The 21,814-nt window shown below is 41.3% G+C and overlaps 1 protein-coding gene across 1 annotated transcript in view; it reads left to right on the top strand.

Moving 5' to 3' along the window:
- Nucleotides 1-21,338, top strand: part of VSTM4 (V-set and transmembrane domain containing 4) — a gene marked incomplete at its 5' end in the record, with an annotated part of 31,277 nt that extends 9,939 nt beyond the window's left edge. Inside the window, 4 exons of the mRNA XM_009587277.1 lie at nucleotides 2,662-2,695; nucleotides 7,726-7,832; nucleotides 8,682-8,743; nucleotides 21,128-21,338. Coding sequence (XP_009585572.1) covers nucleotides 2,662-2,695; nucleotides 7,726-7,832; nucleotides 8,682-8,743; nucleotides 21,128-21,253 — 329 coding nt within the window. The remainder of the gene's footprint in view (nucleotides 1-2,661; nucleotides 2,696-7,725; nucleotides 7,833-8,681; nucleotides 8,744-21,127) is intronic.
- Nucleotides 21,339-21,814: the final 476 nt, after the last annotated feature.

Below are 21,814 nucleotides of genomic sequence, written 5' to 3' on the forward strand. Positions count from 1 at the left end.
TTCAATGGAAATACAACAGAATAAAGCTTAGCAGACAGGCACTCAGTGTACAATGATAAGATTTTCAGGCAAGTCTTTCAGCTACGACCACCTGATCAGAGTATTTTCTGGAGCCACATTAATTGGCTCGGCATCCAGTCAAGCATCAGGGAATTAAAATTTCTGAAGCAGCAGTGGAAGAAGTGTCAGTGACGGGGACAGTCTCCACCAGCCCCGTATTGCTTTTTCTCCCCACAGCCTCTGGGCCATGGCAGCAGGTTCAGCCCTGAACCCCTGCCCCAGGGAGCAGCAGTTCCCCGGGAGGTGCTGTTTCCACTCAGCCATATGGGCATGGGGCACGAAGAGCCCTCTCCTCCCTCAACACTCCTCTTGCCCCCTCCAGAAGCACCTTCCAGGGGTTAGGGTCTGACCGCAAGATATCCATCCTGTCAGCCAACAGCAATGCTCTCTCATTCAGACTGTTAGAATAAGGCATCACTCCTCAAAAAGTGTTATCTTACCTCCTCTCCATCCTCAGCACTCTGTACCTCCATCCTGGGCTGGACTAGGCAGATGCTAGTATTCACGCGAAGAGAACCTGCAGTGAAATCATGAAGTCAATCCTTTCTTGAGGAAAGGAGAAAAGACAGGGACAGCAAAGCAATTCTCCCTCTGCATCCCCCCAAGCCTCCAGGCAGGCTCCAGGCACAGCCTTCTTCCATCTTCAGTGACATGGTTGCCACATCATCTTCCTCAGAGGTACTTCAAGAGAAACCTGGCTCTGCTCTTCCCCTTGAGCGAAGGTCAGGGGTCAGGGGCCCAGGGCAACCAAAACTATATCCTTACCTCACCTTGCTGGGCAAATTTCCATCAGGGCTTCTCCCTGAACCTCTCCAGTCACCCAATCCCTGTCACAGAGACACCAGCCACTCCCTCCACTCTCCCACCACTCCAGCTTCCTCCCCAGTTCCTCAGCCCTAATGCCACAAGGAGGATCATCTGCCCTGCCCCGCCCTGCCCTGCCCCACCCCACAACAACCCAATCCCATCCAATCCAACCCCACCCCACCCCCACACCCAGGGAGCGGAGGCAGACACCCAAGTAAGTGCGGGGAGAAGAGAGAGGGAAAACTCTGCCCAACCCTGTACGAGAACATCCCGGCCTGGGGCAAAGAGCAGCTGATACCTGAACTAAAAGTTGGGATTTGCAGTAGGTGAAGCTGGAGATGATCCCTCTGGAGTGTTTGTCTGTGAAACCTGAGCAGATCCTGGCTCACCTGAGGCTCTGACATACTGATGAACCCAGTTGCTCACCAAAGGAGCTCCCTCGGCTTGATCGGATTCGCACTGGAGCTGGGGCTGGCCTATAGCACAGGGCAGCTATGGGGTGCTGTGGGAAGCAGCCATGGTTGCGGCTGGCAACCTCTCTGTGGTTTTGGTAGAAGGCTATGCCCATTTGTTACACGAGTGGTTGCTCTTCCTAATCCCTGGTTCAAAGGCTCTGAGTATTTACTGTATACTTAATGTACATACCTAGAGATGCTCAAAAGCATGTCAACAGTGTACATGAGCATCCCCTTACTCTTGAAGGGTCTGGCCTACTGTTCTCCTGTACATCGAAAAAAGGCCGTGGATAGATGAAAGCACTGCCTTGGCTGGCTTAGACGTGGGCCCTGTGTTAGCCCCAGTTCCTAGTGTTCTCAGATCCCCTTTCCTTAGGACTAAAATGCACCCCCTAGGAGATGTGTAGCTTCCTTAAAATGGGAGAATTTAGGTAAGACCAAATATGAAAACTTTCCTGTAGAGAGGGGCATAATCATGTAAGTGCACTGTTGGCTGGTTTTCATGGCCTTTTAAAGAACAGAGGACATGAAGGGAGGCGGGTGTCTATGTATTCAACTGCACTTCATGGCCCAGGGATGCACCCTCTTTTCCTTCTGAGAAATAAGTTGGCAGTGGGTTGACCAGAAGAGCCAGAGCCTCTCCTCCTGCCTGCGTGCCTCCGCACCCCGCACGCGGCACAGCTTGGGCAGGGCACAGAAGCCACTAAGCCACAAAAGAGCATCTTAATAACCCTGGCTCCTACAAGGCTGCAGGGGGGGAGCTGCCCTTGCTCAGGACTACTGATTCAAAGGAATACAAAGCAGAAGGATTTATACAGCTCACACACACAGCTGTCAGAGACAGAATAGTGGCTGGACTGGACCTCTGATCTGATCCCAGGAGGCAATCCCTTTATGCCTGAGGCCACAGTCTAGCTTACATTAGGAACAGCAGTGGCTCCTGTGGGTGAATGGTTTATTTCAGGCTTCTGGAAATAAATAGAGGCACCACAAGGGAAATAAAAGTCTTCAAAGTAAAATTACTGGCCTGCTGTTCTTTTCCTTAGCAAGCTGTCTTTTGGCTGGGCTGACCACTGGAATGTGTGTTGCCCAGCACTTCCACAGCAGATTTTTGGTGTTGTTTGATACATTCCCCTGTCCCAAGCCTAGCTATGTCTTCGAGTCAGACTACATTTTAATACACAATATAATGTATGGTGATGATTAGCAGCTCTCCCAGTGTAACAACCTGGCAACTCCACAGTCTCAGCACACAGGTCTATTTGCAGTGCCCATGTGTAACTCATAAACTGTGTTGGTGTGAAGCCACATTTTCTTTCTTTTTTCTTTTCTTTAACAGTGAAGCATTACCTGGTGAAATGCCCCCAGAACAGGTAGGAGATTACACTTCTCTTTACTATAACCCAAGGCACCAGTTCTGGCTTTGTTTTGCTATGTATACTGAAGATGAGTAGTGTTTTCCAAAATGCCTACAGGAGGATAAAGAGTCCTGGGTCCATGACTCATGAATGTGACTGCAAGCCAACATCTGCTGTGCATGATAAGGGAGATCTACCTGGGCTATCTAGCTGTAGGTCCTGCAGGTGCTTCAGCAACAAGCCTCTCCTTGAGGCTCTGAATTGCTTTCTGAAGAAGCCTGCTTTCATCCTGTGTGGCTTTCTAGGGTTTCCCAACACCTCACCAGATGGTAATGACTTAAACCATCCACGTACATAAAACAAACCACAATGTTACCTAGTGATTCCTGCACCCAGGAACAGGGAGTGGGGCTCAAAAGCAGATTTTCTAGGCCCACAGTCTGTTCCCAGCTGAAGGCTCCAAGTGATGGGAAAAATTCTACTTCTGCTGCAGTCATTAATCACTGTCCCTTTAAATACTACTGGCTGCCAAAAGTTTTTGATTGTGTGGGGCGATAAAGCTGATTTCCATCCTATGATCTTCTTGAGATATAAATTGTGCTGGAACTGCAGTAAAAAAAAGATGACAGAAGTATTTTACAAGCAAAAAAGATTAAAGAGGGATGCCTCATAAAAACACAGAACTACAGCTGTTTCCCAGTTTTCAGTGACATAAAACATGTGTTTCTAGCCTTGCAGTTTAAATCCAGTACCACTTGGTATCACAGATACTATTTCTCATAGTATCTTTCAATGCCAAGTATAGCATATCCTAGATCCTCAAATAGTGTAATTTTTAGTGCATTCTCATGGGATTATCGCTCTATTCAATCTAACCGACACTCGGATGTAAGTGAAGTCACAACAACGCAACAGAGTTCAGGAGAGGCCAGTACAAACTGAAACTTTCATGTTATTCATGGAAAGATCTTTGTTCTGTGACCCTGACCAGCCATTGCACCACACCAAAAATTTACAGAGACAGCTCAGCAGTTTTCATTTTTTCCCTGGATGTTTTCTCGTTCCCCTTCTTTATTAGCTGCTGGGACAAAGTTGGAATTACAAAAAACAAAAAAAAGAAGGGGGAGGAAATCTGAGTAGATTGGTAGAGAACACAGTAAGAGGAGAAAAATGAGACCCGATTAAAAAGATGACTGAAAGAATGGAGCATGGCAGTCAGATAAAAAGACTCGTAATACAGGATCTGCCTCTCTGGGAATACATGATGTAGTAGTGATACTGCTGCAAACACTAAACTTAGGAGCTGAATAGCAGGGGGAAAACAAGGCCACATGATTTCTTCACTGTAAAACGGAGCCTCTGGAAGTGAAAGAAATGCATGACTCTATATGGATAAAAATAAGGTTTCATGTATTTCAGTGTGGCAAGATACGCTAATGAAAGCCCCGATCCCACAAATACATGTCTGAAGTGCATTGACTTCCAGGCTTTAAAATTAAATAGCCGTGAAAGTGTTACCAGTATCATAATTTTTGTTACGATGTTTCATACTTTGTACCATTTATTTTCCCCCTCTGCTCAAAACACAAACCATTAATTCCTTTGAACTCACTTCTCTTCATGTGTGCATTCCTTGTCTTGGAACTTACTTCAACACATTTAGACCCAAAACCCAGTGTCTAAATATCCATTAGGCCAAACTGATGAACTAATTTGCATGAGATTCCTGCCAATCAAAATGACTACGCTGTGCAAAACTCAGCCTTGATTAGACAGGCTCAGCTCCAACTCCCTTAGTGATATTTCAAACTCAGAGCAGAATCCAGTTTCAAAATTACATTAATAGTCCAGTGTCTAAGAAATGTCTCTACTCCCACTGCAGTAATACCTAAGCATCTTAAAATATTTCATGTCTTGACATCATAATGATGTTTTTACTTAATTGGAATCTGAAGCACAAAGGGCTAAGTGATTTGCCCCAGGTCTCACGAAATGGCCTTGGTAGAAAAGAAAATTAAATCCAGATTTCCTGAGTAGAACAAAGCAAATGTTTGGGGTTTGGTTTGCTACTTGACCAATAACAAATTAAGGAAAAAAGTGAGTTAACCAAGACCCATTTGTTTCCCACATTTTAAAAATAAATACCTAAATACAAAGTACAGTTATTTTGGATTTTCCAAACCACCTAATTCTATTTCTATTTTCTGGGGTTTTCTTTTCTTTAAATATCCTCCTTATTATTATCTTCCTTGTTATTAGCTCATTTTGTCAGTTTTCAGATCCAGAAACCGCCAGGAGGTGTAGCTTTGAAAATAGGAATTCTTTCTTCTGTCTTTTATTTATTTGTTTTGGCCTGAACTCTCCAGTCCTTCAGTAACTGCTCTTCTGGAGACAGATAATTTGAGGTGAAAAAAGTGTTCACCTCAGAAAGCTGTCCGTCTCATGCCTTGGTTCCACAGTGCCGATCTAACGGCGTAGGAGCAAATTCTGCCAGGCTGAACCAGAACCAAGTACCGAGTCCTCCCCTGGCACCTTCTCACACAGCTCCCCGATTTGGAAAATGTCAAAGCAGCTCCCAGTTCACTCAGGTGAATTTTTTGTCATCCCCCTGCAGACAAGAGGGAATAGCTGACCTATACAACCACAGGAAAAGTCCCACGTCCTTGACTCTAATAAGTATAGGAAAGCCCAAAATTGCAGTAATTTGCCAGCTCTTGCGACAGTATGTGCCGCCAGCCATAACCTCTAGGGAAACTGCTGTCCTGGTGCCATGATTGTTAGACACCTTCCACAGGTTTTTTCCCCAAACTCCTGTCTTTTTCTTGCTCTCTAAAAAATTATTAGATCCTTCAAGAAATGCACCATATGACACTGTTGAAATAGAAGCCAGGAGGCTGGAGGAGGAGCTGGAGATAAAAAATTAACTTTCCTTTTAGACATAGAACAAGACAAGCTCACAAAGAGGCAGTGTTTCGGAGCCAAGGAGTCTTTTCTGAGCCTCCTTGTTTGGTTTGAGGAGCTCAGTTCTAAGACAGCAAGTACGGTTATTGTATCTGCCAGAATTAGTTAACCCTGTATGGCCCTGGCATTTAAAAGAAAAGTGTAAGCTACAAATACATTTCTCTGTAGCTTCACTTTTTTCAATAGCAAAGCAGGAATAATAACTAATGCAATGAATTGACACTAAGCCTTTTCATATATTGTGCTTAAAGTAGCTGTATCAGAATGATAGTATCTTTAAGCTACACATCTGCCTTAATGACCTTGGATTATTAAAACAAAAAACATTAAAAAATCATTCTCGCTCCCTTTTTGGTATTCTTTGTTCTTTGCAGTTTGCTGTGTTTGGGCAACGGAGCTAGGCAGCACAGTCATTTCCTGCTGGTTTTAAACAATTTCATGTTTTGATTTTAGTATCGAAACAAATGGTTGTTGTGGGATAGGTTCACAATAGTGCAGGCAGACTTGGAAATTATTTTAATGCAACCCTTAGTTTACATAATTGATGTGGTTTATTTATAAATCATGAAAATATTTTACCTTTTAAACACTTTTGAAAAGGTTTGGCAGCAAACCTGTGTTTTGGACTGAGTACATGGAACAGAACTCAGGAAAATCAGCAAACCAGAGGCTTTTTGTAATCTACACAAGTGTAAATCCAGAGTGATTTTACCAATGGTAGTGACATTCATTTGGATTTACAGCCGTGTAAAATGATAATGTCTGTTATTTTGTTGTTCTTGTGTGGGCAATAGCAGAGACATCTTAACTTTCATTAGGACTTTGGCCCAGTTTGAATATTTTATTCTATTAATATAAAGAGAATGTTTCATTATGCGAAAGAACCTGGAGAGGAACAGCAACTTGGGACAAATGATTTAAAATTCAGTGAATTCAGTGTTGTCAGTGTTATGACTATGGAGACCCTGGTTGGATCCCATTGTGTGGTGTAACTCACCAGCACAGAACAGGAAAGTCCCCACAACCATACTGCGTTAATCTTTCCCAGGGCGAGCCCACGGTCAGATGCATCTGAGCAAGAACTGCTTACCAAGTCACCTCCACCACCATAACTAACTGCTATACACTCTCCTCCCACCCCAGCTGTAAGTTAAGATTTCTTTCATTACAGCTAAGCCCATACAATTTTATTTCACATTAGTTGCAAGGTAGGAGCACCTGCACAGTCAGTTACCACAGCTCAGCTGACACATGGTGACAATCGCTGCAACCTGACTGCGTATCCAAGCCCCTAAGTATTCAAAGCAGGATATACTACCTCAGACTTTGGGAGATGCTGAGGGTAAAAAACCCAGACTTAGAGGATGTTAAACTGCAATAGTCCAAACGCAGAAGCTTTCTTGGACAGGAGTCTGTTTACTGTATAGCTTGTACTCTTCCCTCATACCTACTAGTGCTTCTTCAGCACGGGTGTATTGGAGAATGCCCAAGTTTAGAGATTGGAGCACAGTTTCTCCATTTTAGATGCACTGAACACACCAGCCTCTTTTAAAAAGCTAGCTTTTTCAAATGTGGGTTTGTGAGCTGTCCGAAGGCGTGCTGCACGCTCTCCTGGCCTGCTGGCCCCTCAGCCAGTCTTAGCCCAGAAACCACAACGAAGATTTTGCTTTGCCATACACTTTCTGTGTGAGCTTACGCAAGTCACCTAACCCATCTGTGCCTCTGGCCCTCGAGAACAGAGGGGTACACGCTCCTCCTGGGTGCAGCAGTGGGGTCTTACATGTTTTTACAGAATAGGTGCTATGAAATGAGTCTTGTTTAAACCTGACGCTTTGCGTTTTCTGTGCCAGATCAGGCACAGATCAGACTCCTGAGTTTCTCAGCCAGGCTGTATGTTGAAAAAATGCAAGACCCAGAGCATTTCCAACCCCCGTAAGAGGTTTTTCAGTCAGGTCAAAATCCAAGTTGTTGGGCAGGGACTCTTACAAGTGGAAGGTGTTGTGTTTGCATGAACTCACTGGGACAAACTGTCTTTCCCTCCATTGCCTTCACTTTTCCCTCACCTATGGGTCTCTGCTTTGCAGCTCAGGGGAGACAGTTACCAGTGTGACAAGCATGTCCCCTCTACAGCCCAAGAAGGTAAAGAAAAAGAAAGAGAAAGTGGAGCAGCCACCAGCCATCCCAGCAAAAGGTATGAAAAGAGAGATGCAGAGATATTTCAAATCCTGAGCACAACCACAGAGGGAAAGCAGAGCACGAGATGTCGGGACTCCTGCACTCTGCCACTGAGTGTGCCTGTGGGGCCACCTGCGCTCGCTCCCATCGGTGGGGGAGAAATGGCCCGAGCCTGCTGCTGGGACCAGGCTCTCGCCTCCCTGCAGCTTTAGCTATGGAAAAGCTTGTCACCAAGTCCAGGCAAGACGTCTCAGCTCCCACTAATCAGAGAAGAGAGAGGAACCTCTGGAGCAATATTCACCCTGCTCAAAGAGAAAATTAAAGTTAGGCAAAATGAAATTTCATGTTGGGGATAGACTGAGGGAAGCCAGCACATTGCACTCTTAAAATTGCAGGTGCACTTGAGAAGTCAAGCAAGCTGAGCAGATAAAGATCAACCTCTTGGGGAACCTTACTTTCAAAGAGGGTTTGCAATTGCCTCCAGCGTCAGTCACACAAACTCTTGGGCATACATTCTGAACACTACTGCTAGTGCTGAGCCACTGGGAGAGAGGAGGGAAAGGACCTGCATGTTTACTGTGATCACAAGTGACCAGATCTCAAGAGGTGTATTTGCTCTGGCTTCTGCACCCAAACAGCATGTTTTGCTTATCAGATTCTTTAATCTTATGAATTTTTCTAATTCATAAGCCCTATGTTTAATTGTAAAATACATTACTTGAAATACAGTTAAACTCTGATGTAAGTACATGTGTTTGCTCCTAATCCACTATTAATCTGTAATATATAAATTGCTAATGCATATACTAAAAATGATAGTGAATGATGATAATACAAAATGATCCTTTAATATTTATTTCCATAGCTCCAATAGCCAATAATTTTCCTAAGCCCAAGCTCTTGAAACCTCAAAGAAAATTGATCCTGGTAAGTAATTTTCTATGACATTATTTTCTCCATATTCTTCTCTCTCAATACAATTGCTGTAATGTTGCCAGAACTCTAGGTTCAGAAACTATAAATTGGCTTAAAAATCATACAAGTCCTTTTTTCCTAAGTATTACTTTTTCAAGTGATGAATTGTTTTGGCTCTTTTCATTTTGAGCATTAGGTTACACTAGATTATGTTTTCCAGCTTTCTAGCAGTCGTCGTGTCTACAAATTTAGCCTGTTCTTAAAAGAAACCTGCTATTGATTGTCACATGCTTCTGGCAGCTGGTGCTTTGGAAAAAACACCAGTTTCTGACAGAATCACGACCGCACTGGTCACACTGCTTTTGAGACTTTTCAGTTCATAAATGGGGGACCTGTTTCTGCCCTACAGTGATGTAAGTCAGGAATAACTGAAGTTGCAGGAATGAAATGTATGTATATAGCTCATACTAAGGAAAAGAAAGAATATGCCAGTTTCTGTTGGGTATGAATTTCTGTATGAAAAAAACCCTGCAGATATTCGCCAGACAAGTCAAATAGATGAAGACATGTTTCTTTGCTTTAGTAACAAAGCAATACCTGGACAAGACATCCAGGGGTAATAGACACAGAGTTTTATACCAACTATTTTCAGCCGCCTATATGAAGAGGCTGGACTGCTAAGTTCCCTATATAGTCAGTAGAATGAGAGATGAGTTAGAGTAGGAGCCTGATGCTCCTAATTCAGACTAGATGCTCTGAGTTGCCTTTTGGGGATCCTTTCTCCCTTCTCTGGCAATAGAGAGAACCCAGAGTGACTAACTCCCTAACTTAGGTGAAGTTGGGTGCCTAGTTAGGCCACGTGAATAACCCGAACACCTCTGTGATGGCTTCACTTTCAGATGAGGGTTAGAATTGGGAACCTTCCCACCAATTGCCAGTAAATAACCTCTGCCCTCTTAAGCATGGTCAGCGTACAACCCAGGATACCTGGGCATAATGCCAGCTGACTTCAGAACATCTCAGCTAAAATCTTAGGCGATACTGCTGCTTGGATATGGAGCTCACCTCTCCTCTGCTGGTCCTGCAGGGATTGCACCTTGGCCAGGCTCTGCTCATACAGGTCAGGTTTCAGCAGAGGAAGAGGTAGAGTTTTAAAAGTCCATGAAAAAAACCTTATATCCATGTAGGTAATTGTGTCAGGCCAAAGCTATGCTGAGAGTACAAAGACGCAGATGAGAGCACTTGGCACCAGGGGATGACAGCCACCCTTTGCCACGCACACTGCATTAATCACTGTGCCCAGGCACGCGGCTCCATCAGAAATCAGTTAGTCTTCAGCCCGCCGAGGAAAAGGTCTCATCAGTTAAACCACTCAGACTCTTCCTGCAGGTCGATAAAGCACATCAACACATGCTGAACTGGAGGTAAATCTGTTTCCAGATGCTTTTTCTTTCTGGAATAAATCCAAAGATGTGGGCCACAAATAGCTCTTTGCTCTTCCCTTCCTGCTATGCAACCCCAGTCAAGGTTCAAACTATTTGGAGGTGAGCAGGAATAAAGCCTTTTCAAACAATGAAGTCAGCTTTGTTTTCCCTAGCGTGACTGAGGATCCGCACGCTGCGTGCAATCAGCAGACTTGGTTTTAATGCCTTGCTGTCGGACTTGAGTCTGGCTCTGCTCTTTTCCCTTCCATATTTCACCTCAGAGTGCACCTAGAGAGACATCGTAGCCTGCAGAAAACATACGATCTATGGACGTGAGTTAGATTTAAGTCAAAAAGTAATCCGACAAATATTATCTAAAGCATTTTTGAGACGCAAACTCACGTAGCAATACTTTAAAGGGCAAAATAAACTAAACCCAAGTCGATCTATAAGGCACATTCAGAAGCTGAGCAGGACATTCCCCAGAGCTGTTTCCCATTTCTGTTCCTCTTGCCTCCCTTTGTAACACAGTTGGTTAAACCCCTATGTTTTAGTATTCTCAGAAAAAAGAAAAATATCATTTTTTTCTGCTTTTAAATGATTTTTCAGTGAGGAACTTAAAGTAGTTGAAGTAAAAGAAGTTTCAACAAAGATACAAAATGGTAATAATTACAGAGAAAAAGACATATCAAATTCATCTAAATGAAACATTTTACTGATTTTCACCATACTTGCCTCCCCATTTTTAAATTCTCAAAAATTTCTCAGATTTTAAATTTTCAGTCTGCTTTGGGGCAAAAAAATACTATTGTCATCCTGCCAAATCTCTGCAGGATAAAAGAATTTTTTCTTTCCAACTGTAATTATCGCACAGCTGGTGTCTGCACTAGGTCTTTTTTCATTGATGGCACATAGTTACTAGGTAATCATCACTGCAAAGACAGACTCAAATTGCTGAGTTTCTGGACGACTTCTGCAGCTTCCCTGTGCAACCCAAGGAAGGTACCACACCAGGACACCAGGAGAATATTCTAGAAAACCTAAGCAAACAAGCTAGAGTATAAGGGAACATTACAAAATAATTCCAGTGTTTTGGGAAATTTTTTGTAATAACCTAAATACCAGCAAAATTATTTCCAGAGGACATGTGCTTCTGGTTTCTTGAAAGATGTTTATAATAAGCTAGAGAATTTCTTTTGTTGTTAACGTGCTAGAGTGGGTTGCAGTATAATTTTACAAGAATACAATAACCTGGATAAAATATGGACATAATCTCAATGAAAATTAAAAAAAGAAAAAAGAGAGAAAGCCTAGTATCATGTTCAATTGCATAGCCTTGAGTAAAGCCTTTTAAAAACTCTACTTAAGTCATATTACTTTTGCTTTAGCCAGAATAACAATTCTATGCCCCCCTTGTTGCAAAAATATTCCCCATCAGTGTCATTCTCTATTAGCATCAATGAGAAATGTGTACAGATCAAAGGAAATAGAGATGCTGAAATGCAAAAAGGGATGGTTTTTATAGCATGCAGGAAGCACAGAGAGTCATTAGGAAGAAGAAAATTCTAGGGACCCACAAATTCTGCTCTCTAAGGACTGTTCTGCTATAGCCTTAAGTACTTAGCCCTTTGAGTTGGTAGAGATAAATCTTATACTTCCTCAACCAAATTTTCTGGTAAGCCTTTCATTGCCTCCTAGAGATTAGTTGTCATAGCCCAAGAGTGTCAGTTATAGAAAAACATCTAAATGAAAAGGTTTCAGTGTCTTTTCATGAAGGTTGTACCACCAGGCTTATGAGCTCTGGTGAGATTCACTGGAGCCAATGGAAAGGATATGAGACTTCAGGGTAGACCAAATCCTGTAATCTTTACTTACACCAAACTTTTGTTGACTTCATCATTTTCACACTAAATTTTAAGGGCAGGAATACCTGCATGGGTAAGACAGGCTACAGGGAATCTTCCTCATTCTGCTGCTGACTTACGTGGCCTCTGCTAAGTCATATAACCTTCCCACTTTGAAATCAGGTAAATATATCGAAATCAGGTAAATATATCCTGTATTACAAATGATTCCCTTGGGCTTAGTTCTTCAAACACATTGTAACATTAAAGCACACAGTACATAAGAGTTGGCTGACTTGAATAACCTCTTTACTGGAGTGTATCTGGCTTCTCTTGTTCCCCACCACAGAATACATATTGGTCCTGTGTGACTTCTGAAGCAGAGTGCTTTCAGTGACCATAGCTGAGCTGTTCAAGAGAAGCATCCTTCTACCTTCACCTCATACAGCATAGACAGCATTGTTTATCTCAGCATGGATTGGACCACTGGTGGCCCGGCGCCACACGATCGCTGAGATTTTCTTTTGATGATGACGATGTAAAAGCTACTTTAGAAACAGGAAGGACTTATGGTTATCTAAGACTGAGGGAAATTTCTGGAAATCATTTTGTTAACTTTGAGTGAAAGCATAACCTTTTGCACTAGTTCTCCCTGCCTGCCTGCCTGCCTTTTTCAGGCACCACTTATATTTTATGCTGAGATTTGCAAAGCCAGCTCAGAGATCTGGATTCCCACGTTTTTACAGATGTAACAGAAATGGGAAGCTCAGGTTTCTTTCTGCAACTTTGAAAATCGCATCATTATTTATCCTTATAGGCTAAGTGCTGACAATGAGCTGAGTGCCAGCCAGTGCAGGTCAGGACAGTCCCTGCACTGAAAGTGTGTACTCTGTAATGAGTAATGTCTGAAAGTCTGGAATTTGCAAGTATTCGTTCGAAGGACAGCTTCCCTGCTCCTGCCGTGTCCACAAAGCAGAAGGGTGTTGTTTTGAGCAGGAACTTGACATAGGTTTGACACCTGTGGAACTGAGAAGGCTGTGACTTGGTCTCATCATCTGCATGTACTCAGCAAAATCAAGCTTTCAGCATTACACGTTTAGCTCAGTGTTCTACATCAGTGTATACTCCTGAATCAAGCAATGAAGACAGGTGCTCCTAAAGCTGCCCAGAAGCTTAAGTTTCCTTCACCTGAAAAATCCTTTTGACTCTTAGGTTTCAGGAGTGCATTTCCCATTGTACAACAAACCAACCGGATCCACTGTATATCAGAACCTTGGAGTCCTTTTGGGAAAGGGGTCTAGATATTCGAGTGAATTATCCACAGTCTGAAGTACCACATCAGAGCTGTGAAATGTAAAGAACTGCTTTTGGTTTTTGATTGCTGGGGAATTTGTGCCTTCTAAGCCGTGCTCCAACCTGCTGTCTTGCAGCTTCAGTGTCACAGCAACCTGGGAGCAAATTTACACATTGCAAGATTGTACTTGACGGACAGAGTTTATTTTTTTCCCTGTCTTCTTTTTCATCTTACAATTAAGCACTACATCATTCAAACCAGTCTTATACCATATGCATCAAGCTATCTAGGAAAGGTAGGCTAGTCAGTTTTTTGCCAACTAGTAGGATTCCTTATTAGTCTTAACCTGTAGGTACCATTGGCCCTTTCCATGAGAAAGAAAAAGGAAGTGAAATACATCTGTTCAGTAATTTGTGGATTCTGGATCTGGGCACAATCAGGTCTTCCTTTCTTCTGGATGATTTTAAATTAAAAGCTATGCCACCCTCTGTTAGAAGAGTTGTTTTCTCCACAATATGTAACAATGGGTGATGATTTCTAGTTCTCAATTTCTTAAGGCATTATTGATCTCCACAGACTTCAAGTAACATTGTACATATGATATACAAAGAAGTCAAGTTTTCCTTGACTCCCTGTGATTCTTGAGTATTTCCACCCAGTCCACATAATTTCTCTCTCTGCGAGATGAATAATCCTTTTTTTTTTTTTTTTGCAGTCTCTCCTTAGGATGTGGGATGTCCATAGGAACATGAATATCATTTACACATTCAGGTTGACACTCAGAACACAACATACTCAAAACTGCTGAGTTATGCCTGCTTTCCCATTCAGATCACAGGTTGCTATCTTTACCCCCAAGAAGAAACAGTTCACATAAATACATAAAATCTCTTGCTGGAATTGTGCTGGGACTTGTGTATTTACAAAATCCCACAGCAGATGATTTTTGTGTGATGACACATTTAGAGTAATAAAAGTGTCCCCAGAAAACTGAAAACCTTTAGTTACTTCCTTGGGCCTTTTTGAAGGATGAGAAGTCGTCAGCCTGATTTCCAGCAATGTTGGTTTAGAATCTAGGAATAACTCTGCAACTGTAAAAGGAATAAAGCATTAGCAAAGGCTTCCCCAGAGGCTGTTAAAACAGGCTGGACAAACCTCTGCCAGGTATATTTAATTCTGCTAATGAAGAAAGATGGACTGGCTCACTCCTTAGAGTCACTACCTGCCCTACATTTGTGGGATTGTGTTTCTTTAAAATAAAATCGTTCAATGGGACTTAGTAAATCATCTTTGTCCCTGACTTTGTTATCATAACTTCTGTGGGATTCAATAGCAAAATTTAGATGCAATGCTGAAAGAGGCTTCACAAATTGTTGTAGATATTGTTCCCAGGGAGTCTGGGAAGTATTTTTTACTCTAGGAAGTAAAAAATAGGCATCTTAGTGGAAAGAACCTGTCCTTTTTAAATGATAGTGCCACTAAAAGTCATACTTCCTACTCCCAATATTTTCCAATGTCGTATTTCTCAGCTTTGGCACTGAGAAGACAATGGCTCCCTTGATATTTCAGTGCTCTTACTGGCCAGCAGTTGCATTTCTAGCAGATAACTCATCTTGCAGATCTAGCTTCAGTTTTTCATGAGGGTCTGCAGAAGTAATTTTTGAAGCTCCTCTCTTCCAGGGGAATCTCTGACTTTCTGCCTGCAATCAAGACACTGACATTGGCAAACACCCGAAGCTTTAAAGAGAAAAGAAAAATCTCTTTCTGACTCCTGAGTTAAGTTACTACCTTGATGAGGGAGGAATGCCACTGAAGTTCATTAGGGTTTGAGCATAAAGCGTATCTATGGCCCTGAGGAGCACTATTGATTTCAGTACAAGAAAGACCACACATTCTAGAGAAAGTGGTTTTCCAATGTATATTAAAAAATAGGACTGTCAAAGGCTAATCCTTTTCCCTCTGAAACTACGGTGAGTTTTTTCACTATTAACTTTGCAAAATCCTGCCTAACCCCACTGCTAGCATGTGCTGTCTCCCCCTGTCCTGGTGGGCCGGACAAGGGAATTGCAGCCTGTCCACCAAACATGCTGGATCTTCACTTCAGCACACTCTTGCCTTCAGCTCCATAGCTGACCCTCCAGTGATGGCCAGGCTGGCAGCCATATGCCATCCCCTCCCACAGCTTCAAAAAAAAAAAAGAGATGCTTATGAAAAGGAGATATGCAGAGGAAGAGATGGACTAGCCCCTTTTCCTTAGGTTGCACACAGTATGCAGTTTCCTCCCATCTGGGCATTCATGCAGAGAGAAGCAACAATCTGTCCCTGTGGCCAAAGCCCATCCAGCTGGCCTGGAGAGTCCTGTCTAGATGCTTTCTGACTGAGTGTGCTCAGGCGGTGACACAGGATGCTCCTGAGCTGTGCTGTCTGGACAGTATCTGCATTTTTCCTGTGGAGCTCTTTACCGAGTGTGAGTACAAAACAGGATGTTTCTCAAATATGAAAGGGAAAAGGCCAAAGATCTGAGTTTGGCCTTTGCAAGAGAAAGGGAGAGAAAAAATGGTAGTTCCAGCATGTGCTTGCTGAGAAAGAGCTACTTCATGGCACTGGGGCAGGGCTGCTTGCTTTGTGCTGTGGAGTAACCTGGAGAGAAGTGCAGTTCCTAGAGACTGGATCAAACAAACCTCACCACCACCTCTTGACTCTGTACCTTTCCCATTTGCATTTCCTACAGCATCCCCCTGGCACCGCAGTGTGCACCCAACAGCACAGCATGGCCAGTCCAGAGGTGGCAATTTGCCATGTACTGGCAATCAGACCAGCGAACCTATGATAATTGGCAAATTTTTATCCTTGCTGACCTAATCCATTCACCCACGAGTACAGGGCATGCCAGTGAGGGTGGGGTTTCATTTTCAAGTGTTGCTGCAGAAACGTTATGAAGCTCTGACTGGAACCTGGGACACATGCTTGTTAAATCCAGAAATCTCAGAGGTGAAAATTCAATTTGGTCTATAAACATAATTTTCTTGCCCTGGTCTTGTGTTAAAGTCATTCTGCGTCATATCCCAAACAAAAACTCCATCACATGCGATCATATAGACACTGAATTCCAAGGCAGTAATAGTCACTAAAATATTTAAGATTGAAGTGAACTGGAAAGTGAGCCCTTTTCTGCTTATTTTTTGATAGTAAACTAGAATCAGGGGAATTTATTTTTTTTTTTTTTTAATTAGAAATTCACATTCATTTTGTCATCTTCATGGTAACTGGTGTGGTCATCAAACAGTGAGATTGCAGCAATCATAGAATCATAGAATAGTTTGGATTGGAAGGGACCTTTAAAGGTCATCTAGTCCAACCTCCCTGCCATGGGCAGGGACATCTTCAACTAGATGAGGTTGCTCAGGGCCCCATCCAACCTGACCTTGAATGTTTCCAGGGATGGGGCATCTACCACCTCTCTGGGCAACCTGTTCCAGTGTTTCACTGCCCTCATTGTAAAAAATTTCTTCCTTATATCTAGTCTAAATCTACTCTCTTTTGGTTTAAAACCATTCCCCCTTGTCCTGTCACAACAGGCCCTGCTAAAAAGTTAATTAATCCGTAAGTGCAAGTTGGCATCAGTTGTTTTTCCAGACAAGTTAAGTTTATGAGGTTATTATTTGCTTGTTTTCTTCATATCTAATTACAAATTTGGATAATAGTGGACTTAGTTAAAACTTCAAGAACTTTCAGTCTGACAGTGCTCACAGTAAACACCCTTGAGGCTGCCGAGAAACAAACCAGCTAAGCCTGGGAAGAGCAAAATTAACATTCCTGGTAATTATGACGTAAAAATCAGAGTAATTTTCATTAAAACCCCAGTCTTTCTAGGTTATTTCTAACACATGTATATACTGGACAAACCCAATAAAAACAAAACTATGTATACGCATACTTTAGTTTCTTTTAAATATTCACATGATAGACTTTGCAGATTGTTTATTAAGAAAAATGTTCCTATAAGTGAACTCTTTCAAATAGTTGCCCATGGGACGCCCTGTGACTGGAATAAACTAAAATTAAGCTGGAAGAAATCTGGAAGAAGAATCATTTTGCATTTGCCAGAAGATACACTGGAAAATGATGACTCTTCCTAATTTATATTTCTGCAAAATGTGTGATCCCAAGATGAGAAAACAGACATACAAGATAAAGACTGTATCTAGAAATGTCACATTGGAATAGAATTCTATTTGAAGAAATAATTTCAATGTTATTTTAGAACAATGATGTAATTTTTCAGGAAGGGATGTTGTAGCCACAGAAATCCCAATGACCTCTAAGTGAAGAGCCAAGAGAGAAAGAGAGAGGTGAATGGCCAGTCATTCATTGACTCTTCCTCTTCTGCCCTAGTATCAGTCCCACCTATAACATCAGTTACTAAAGTCACGCTATGGCTCCAAAAAGGAGGTGGTGGCGGGATTCCAGGTTTACACTGCCAAAACACTATCCAATCCAAATGAGAGATGAAATCGTAGAATTAGTTTTCTTTCCCTGCTTGTTCAAAAAAAATTGGTTTTGGACAAACAAACGGGCAAAATTCAATTAAACATGTGGTTGATAAATGAAGTGCAGAAGAGTGTACGGAATAAAACCCTGGCTACCATAGACACTTTAAAGTAGTGTTGGCTTCCATGCACTGTTATTACACATCCTTTGCTGAAAACTGTATACCCTTCACAATTTTGAACCTCCTGTGTGTTTCCTCATATTTTCAATCAAATTATTACATACTAGAAATATGCATAAGGGAAATTATTCTACACATTTTATGGTGTGCTGTTGCTTGTAGCAGTAATTGAAGTACCTTTTCCACTTATGAAAGTACTAATTTTATTTGGTTTTATTGCTTTTCTAGATGCAATTATTTATTTAGTGTGTTTTGGCTTTATTAAATTATGTTTACTATAGGAACATCATAAAAATGTATGAAAGCAACACATCAGCCACTACTGCCCAATGACCTGTTTTGGGGAATCTAGTGTTATTTTTCATATCCAAACATAATAGAATAAAGTAAGAATAAAGAGATAATCTACACTGGAAAACAATGCAATTTTGAGGTAATGTAATAAAACACCTGGACAATATGATTTCATAAATCTTAGTTCTAAAATTTACATGAGCTGGGCGTTGGGGTGGCTATTTTAGGACACGCGGCATTTTCTAAATGGAAACATAACATGAAATACAATTAAACAGCAAAGGGGAAAGCATATACAGATTTAGCTTGCCCTGAGCAACTGATTTCTACAGAACAATGAAAATATTTCTACTTCAAAAGATGCACTGGGTCAGTCTTAGGAAATGTAGAGTTTTACTCTGGTAGTGGCCAACAGCTTCTTTGTAAAGTTTGATCAGATTCATTTTTAGGAGGCTTTTCACGTGCAGTGTATCATTCTGCATTGAGGGTCTGAGGTGACACCCACTGAAGTTGGCAGCAAAACTCCCAATACCTTCAAATAGAGACTAGATGTGCTATCATACACTGAGAATAAAATCTTCAACATTTGCTGGTGTTATTGTGATGTCCAGCCTCAACTTAACTCCTGTATTTAGCCTCTGTACTGCCTACTGAATAGGTGGGCACATATAGTTTTGAAATCTCAAAAGGAATCTTTAACATACCGTAAAAGGCAAAGATGACTTAAATGCCTAGAAACGGAGGCTAATACTCTCAGGCTAGAAAGAAGAGGGGAATATAGAAATTAATGAAGTATCAAAGCAGTTGACCAAGAGTTTTTTCTACCTCTTTAAGCCAAAGCCAGGATAGGACAGATGTCTTTCTAAACATTGTGGTTTGGTTCAGTCCCGATACGTGAACAAAGAAAAGAAATGTGTGATTTTATTTCTGTTACATACAAGATCAGGCTGGGATCCACAGGAAGTCCTTTTACATCAGTACACCAGAGAATTCAACGAAAGCAGGAAATTTTCTGTGTAGTCAACAGTGGAGCATTTGATAGTGAATGAGGACCAGAAGCTGAGACCCAATAGGACTAGCCATGCAAGAGGGGGAGGGCGGGAAGACCATGTGAATGCTCAAATGCAAAGATCGCCGTCCTGCAGACAGTTAGCCCCGCAAATGGCCTTTACTCACGTGCACAGACCAACTGACTTCAGTGACGCCTCTTGCAGCAGCAGCTGTACAAAGTATTTCAGGATCAGATCTGCAGAGAAGAAATAAGATTAAATTAATGCTGGAAAAGTGTAAACTGATCCACCCAGAGGGAAACAATCTGAAATGCAGAGTGTGAGCAACTGTCAAGGCAAAATGAGAGGATTCCAGAGCAGTGCAAAAGACAGGAAGCAGGGGAGCACAGGGACTGATTTCAGAGGATATTGGATGTTTATCTTTTTAGCCAGAAGACAATATAATAATTATTCAAACACTTTTCAAGGAAACGGGAATCATTTATGTTAAATCAGAAAGGAATAAATAGCAGTAAATAAAACATGAAGGAAACTCTTGGCATTGGAAAATATTGTATATTATTATAACATTTAAGTACTGTACAGAAAATCTGGGTTTATGAACTTCAAGTCAGTTTTCAGATTACAATTGGCAAAGCCTTTCTTGGTCTCAGAGATGCAACCTTTTCCATAAGGTATAATCTTGTGACTGCAAAAATTTGCATGGTTGAAATGTTTTTTGTTTTGTTTTAATTGTCCTTTTCAGGCTTAAACTTGAGGACACCAGTTATATTCAGGTAGAACACAGTAGCCAAAAAGATAAAAGAACAAATTCTCCAGTTCTTCATTTGCACAGGGCCTTAGTACTTCACCCTTCTTTAGGGAGCACAGACTTTAATCTTCTAGAGATGAACTGAAATCCATTTCAAGTACTAGGGCCCCACGTACAATTCCACAGCAACTCTTTTGTTTGTTGCTGCATTTTCTGGGGTGAATTTGATATGAACAACACACTCACAACTGATGAGACAACACTCACAAAGGAACACAAGACTTTCCTCAACTAAGCCACCACTCTTGAGTCTGGAGGAAGTCTGCAACAGCAGTAGGCAGCTCTTCTGTCACCCGCGTGAAATTTGTTCAGTAAATTTTCTTGATAACGTTTCCCTTAGCTAAGTTTTACAGTTTTAAGTCTAAAACTCAACCAGTGTAATACATCAGACAGCTTTCGTGGTATGGCCTTTGTTCTAAACTCTGAACTCATCTATAGCATTGAATTGGGTGAAATCCCATTCGAATGACAGTAACTCAATTCTATCAATTTTTGCTGCCTTCTGCATATTTTTAACATGTTTTTTGGTTCTGTTAAGAAACATAATGAGAGGTACTGTGAGTGGCTGTGATTAGAGGTGTAACTGGTCCAAGGTTTACAGCTGGGAAGCAAATCTGGTGTATATATATATATGTGTGTGTATATATATATATATATATATTATTTTTTTTTTTTTTTCAAATTGTGAAGTTTTCAATAACAAAATTAAATCGGGAAATTTAGGATTAAAGAAGCTGAACATTTTGCTAACACACATATTTCAAATTTGCAATATTTGAATTGTCAAATTAAAATGTTCAGTGTTTGAGAAACAAGGAGAAATTGGAAATGAATCTGAAAATCCTACTATTTCCTGTTTCTTGTTTTTAATATTATTTTTATTTCATCTTCTATGAACTAACTCTAGTGCAGACTAAACTGATAAACAGCATAGTAAAATTAGCATGTGTGAGAGAAGAAATATAGCCCATTCTATAGAATATTTAAGGTGTCTCTTAAATTCAGTGGTAACGACATTATAACTAATTTGTTGGTTCTGTTTCCTAGCCGAAAATCGCAGAGGAGAATCTAACATACGCTGAACTTGAACTTATGAAGCCGATTCAGGAAGCCAAAGGCATTCCCAGTACAACAGTCTATGCACAGATACTTTTTGAGGAGAACAAGCTGTAATAGTTCATGCCTGTATAAATGTCCTTTGTCTGTGTTCTATTTAATTCTTGCTGTGCTGTTTATTTATAAAAATCTTAAAAATGTCCTTATTTTTTTATTTCCATTCATGCACTTCTATTTTTCTATGAGACTTTTAAACAAAATGTAGTTGAAAGTAATCATAGAAAAAGCAGCTGGTCTACAAGTGACATCCCAGAGACACCCTTCATAGTGTTCGGCCCCCCTGATTTAAATGGACTGAAGTTCCACCTGGGGCATTTTCAGTACTAAACATTATTCTTTCTTTGATGCTAACGTGATGAGTCCAGCTGCAAATATCAACATCTTAGCAAGCCTCAAAAGGACTAGTGGCAGGATCCATGCACATCAGCCTGCTTCTGAAGACAAAGACCACTGACCAGGAAATTTGTCAATTTAATGCTGTTTTTCCCATCAGAAAAATATTAACTCAGTAAACCTGAGACTTTTTTTCTACGGCAAAGGAAAAGCTAAAATTACTTTTTCTGCTTTTTTCCACCTCCAGAAATAGTTATAAAAAGGTTTGGCTTCTATATTTTCAAA

Source organism: Fulmarus glacialis, unplaced genomic scaffold (genome assembly GCF_000690835.1).
Source record: "Fulmarus glacialis isolate BGI_N327 unplaced genomic scaffold, ASM69083v1 scaffold43811, whole genome shotgun sequence".
NCBI classification, from domain to species: Eukaryota; Metazoa; Chordata; class Aves; order Procellariiformes; family Procellariidae; genus Fulmarus; species Fulmarus glacialis.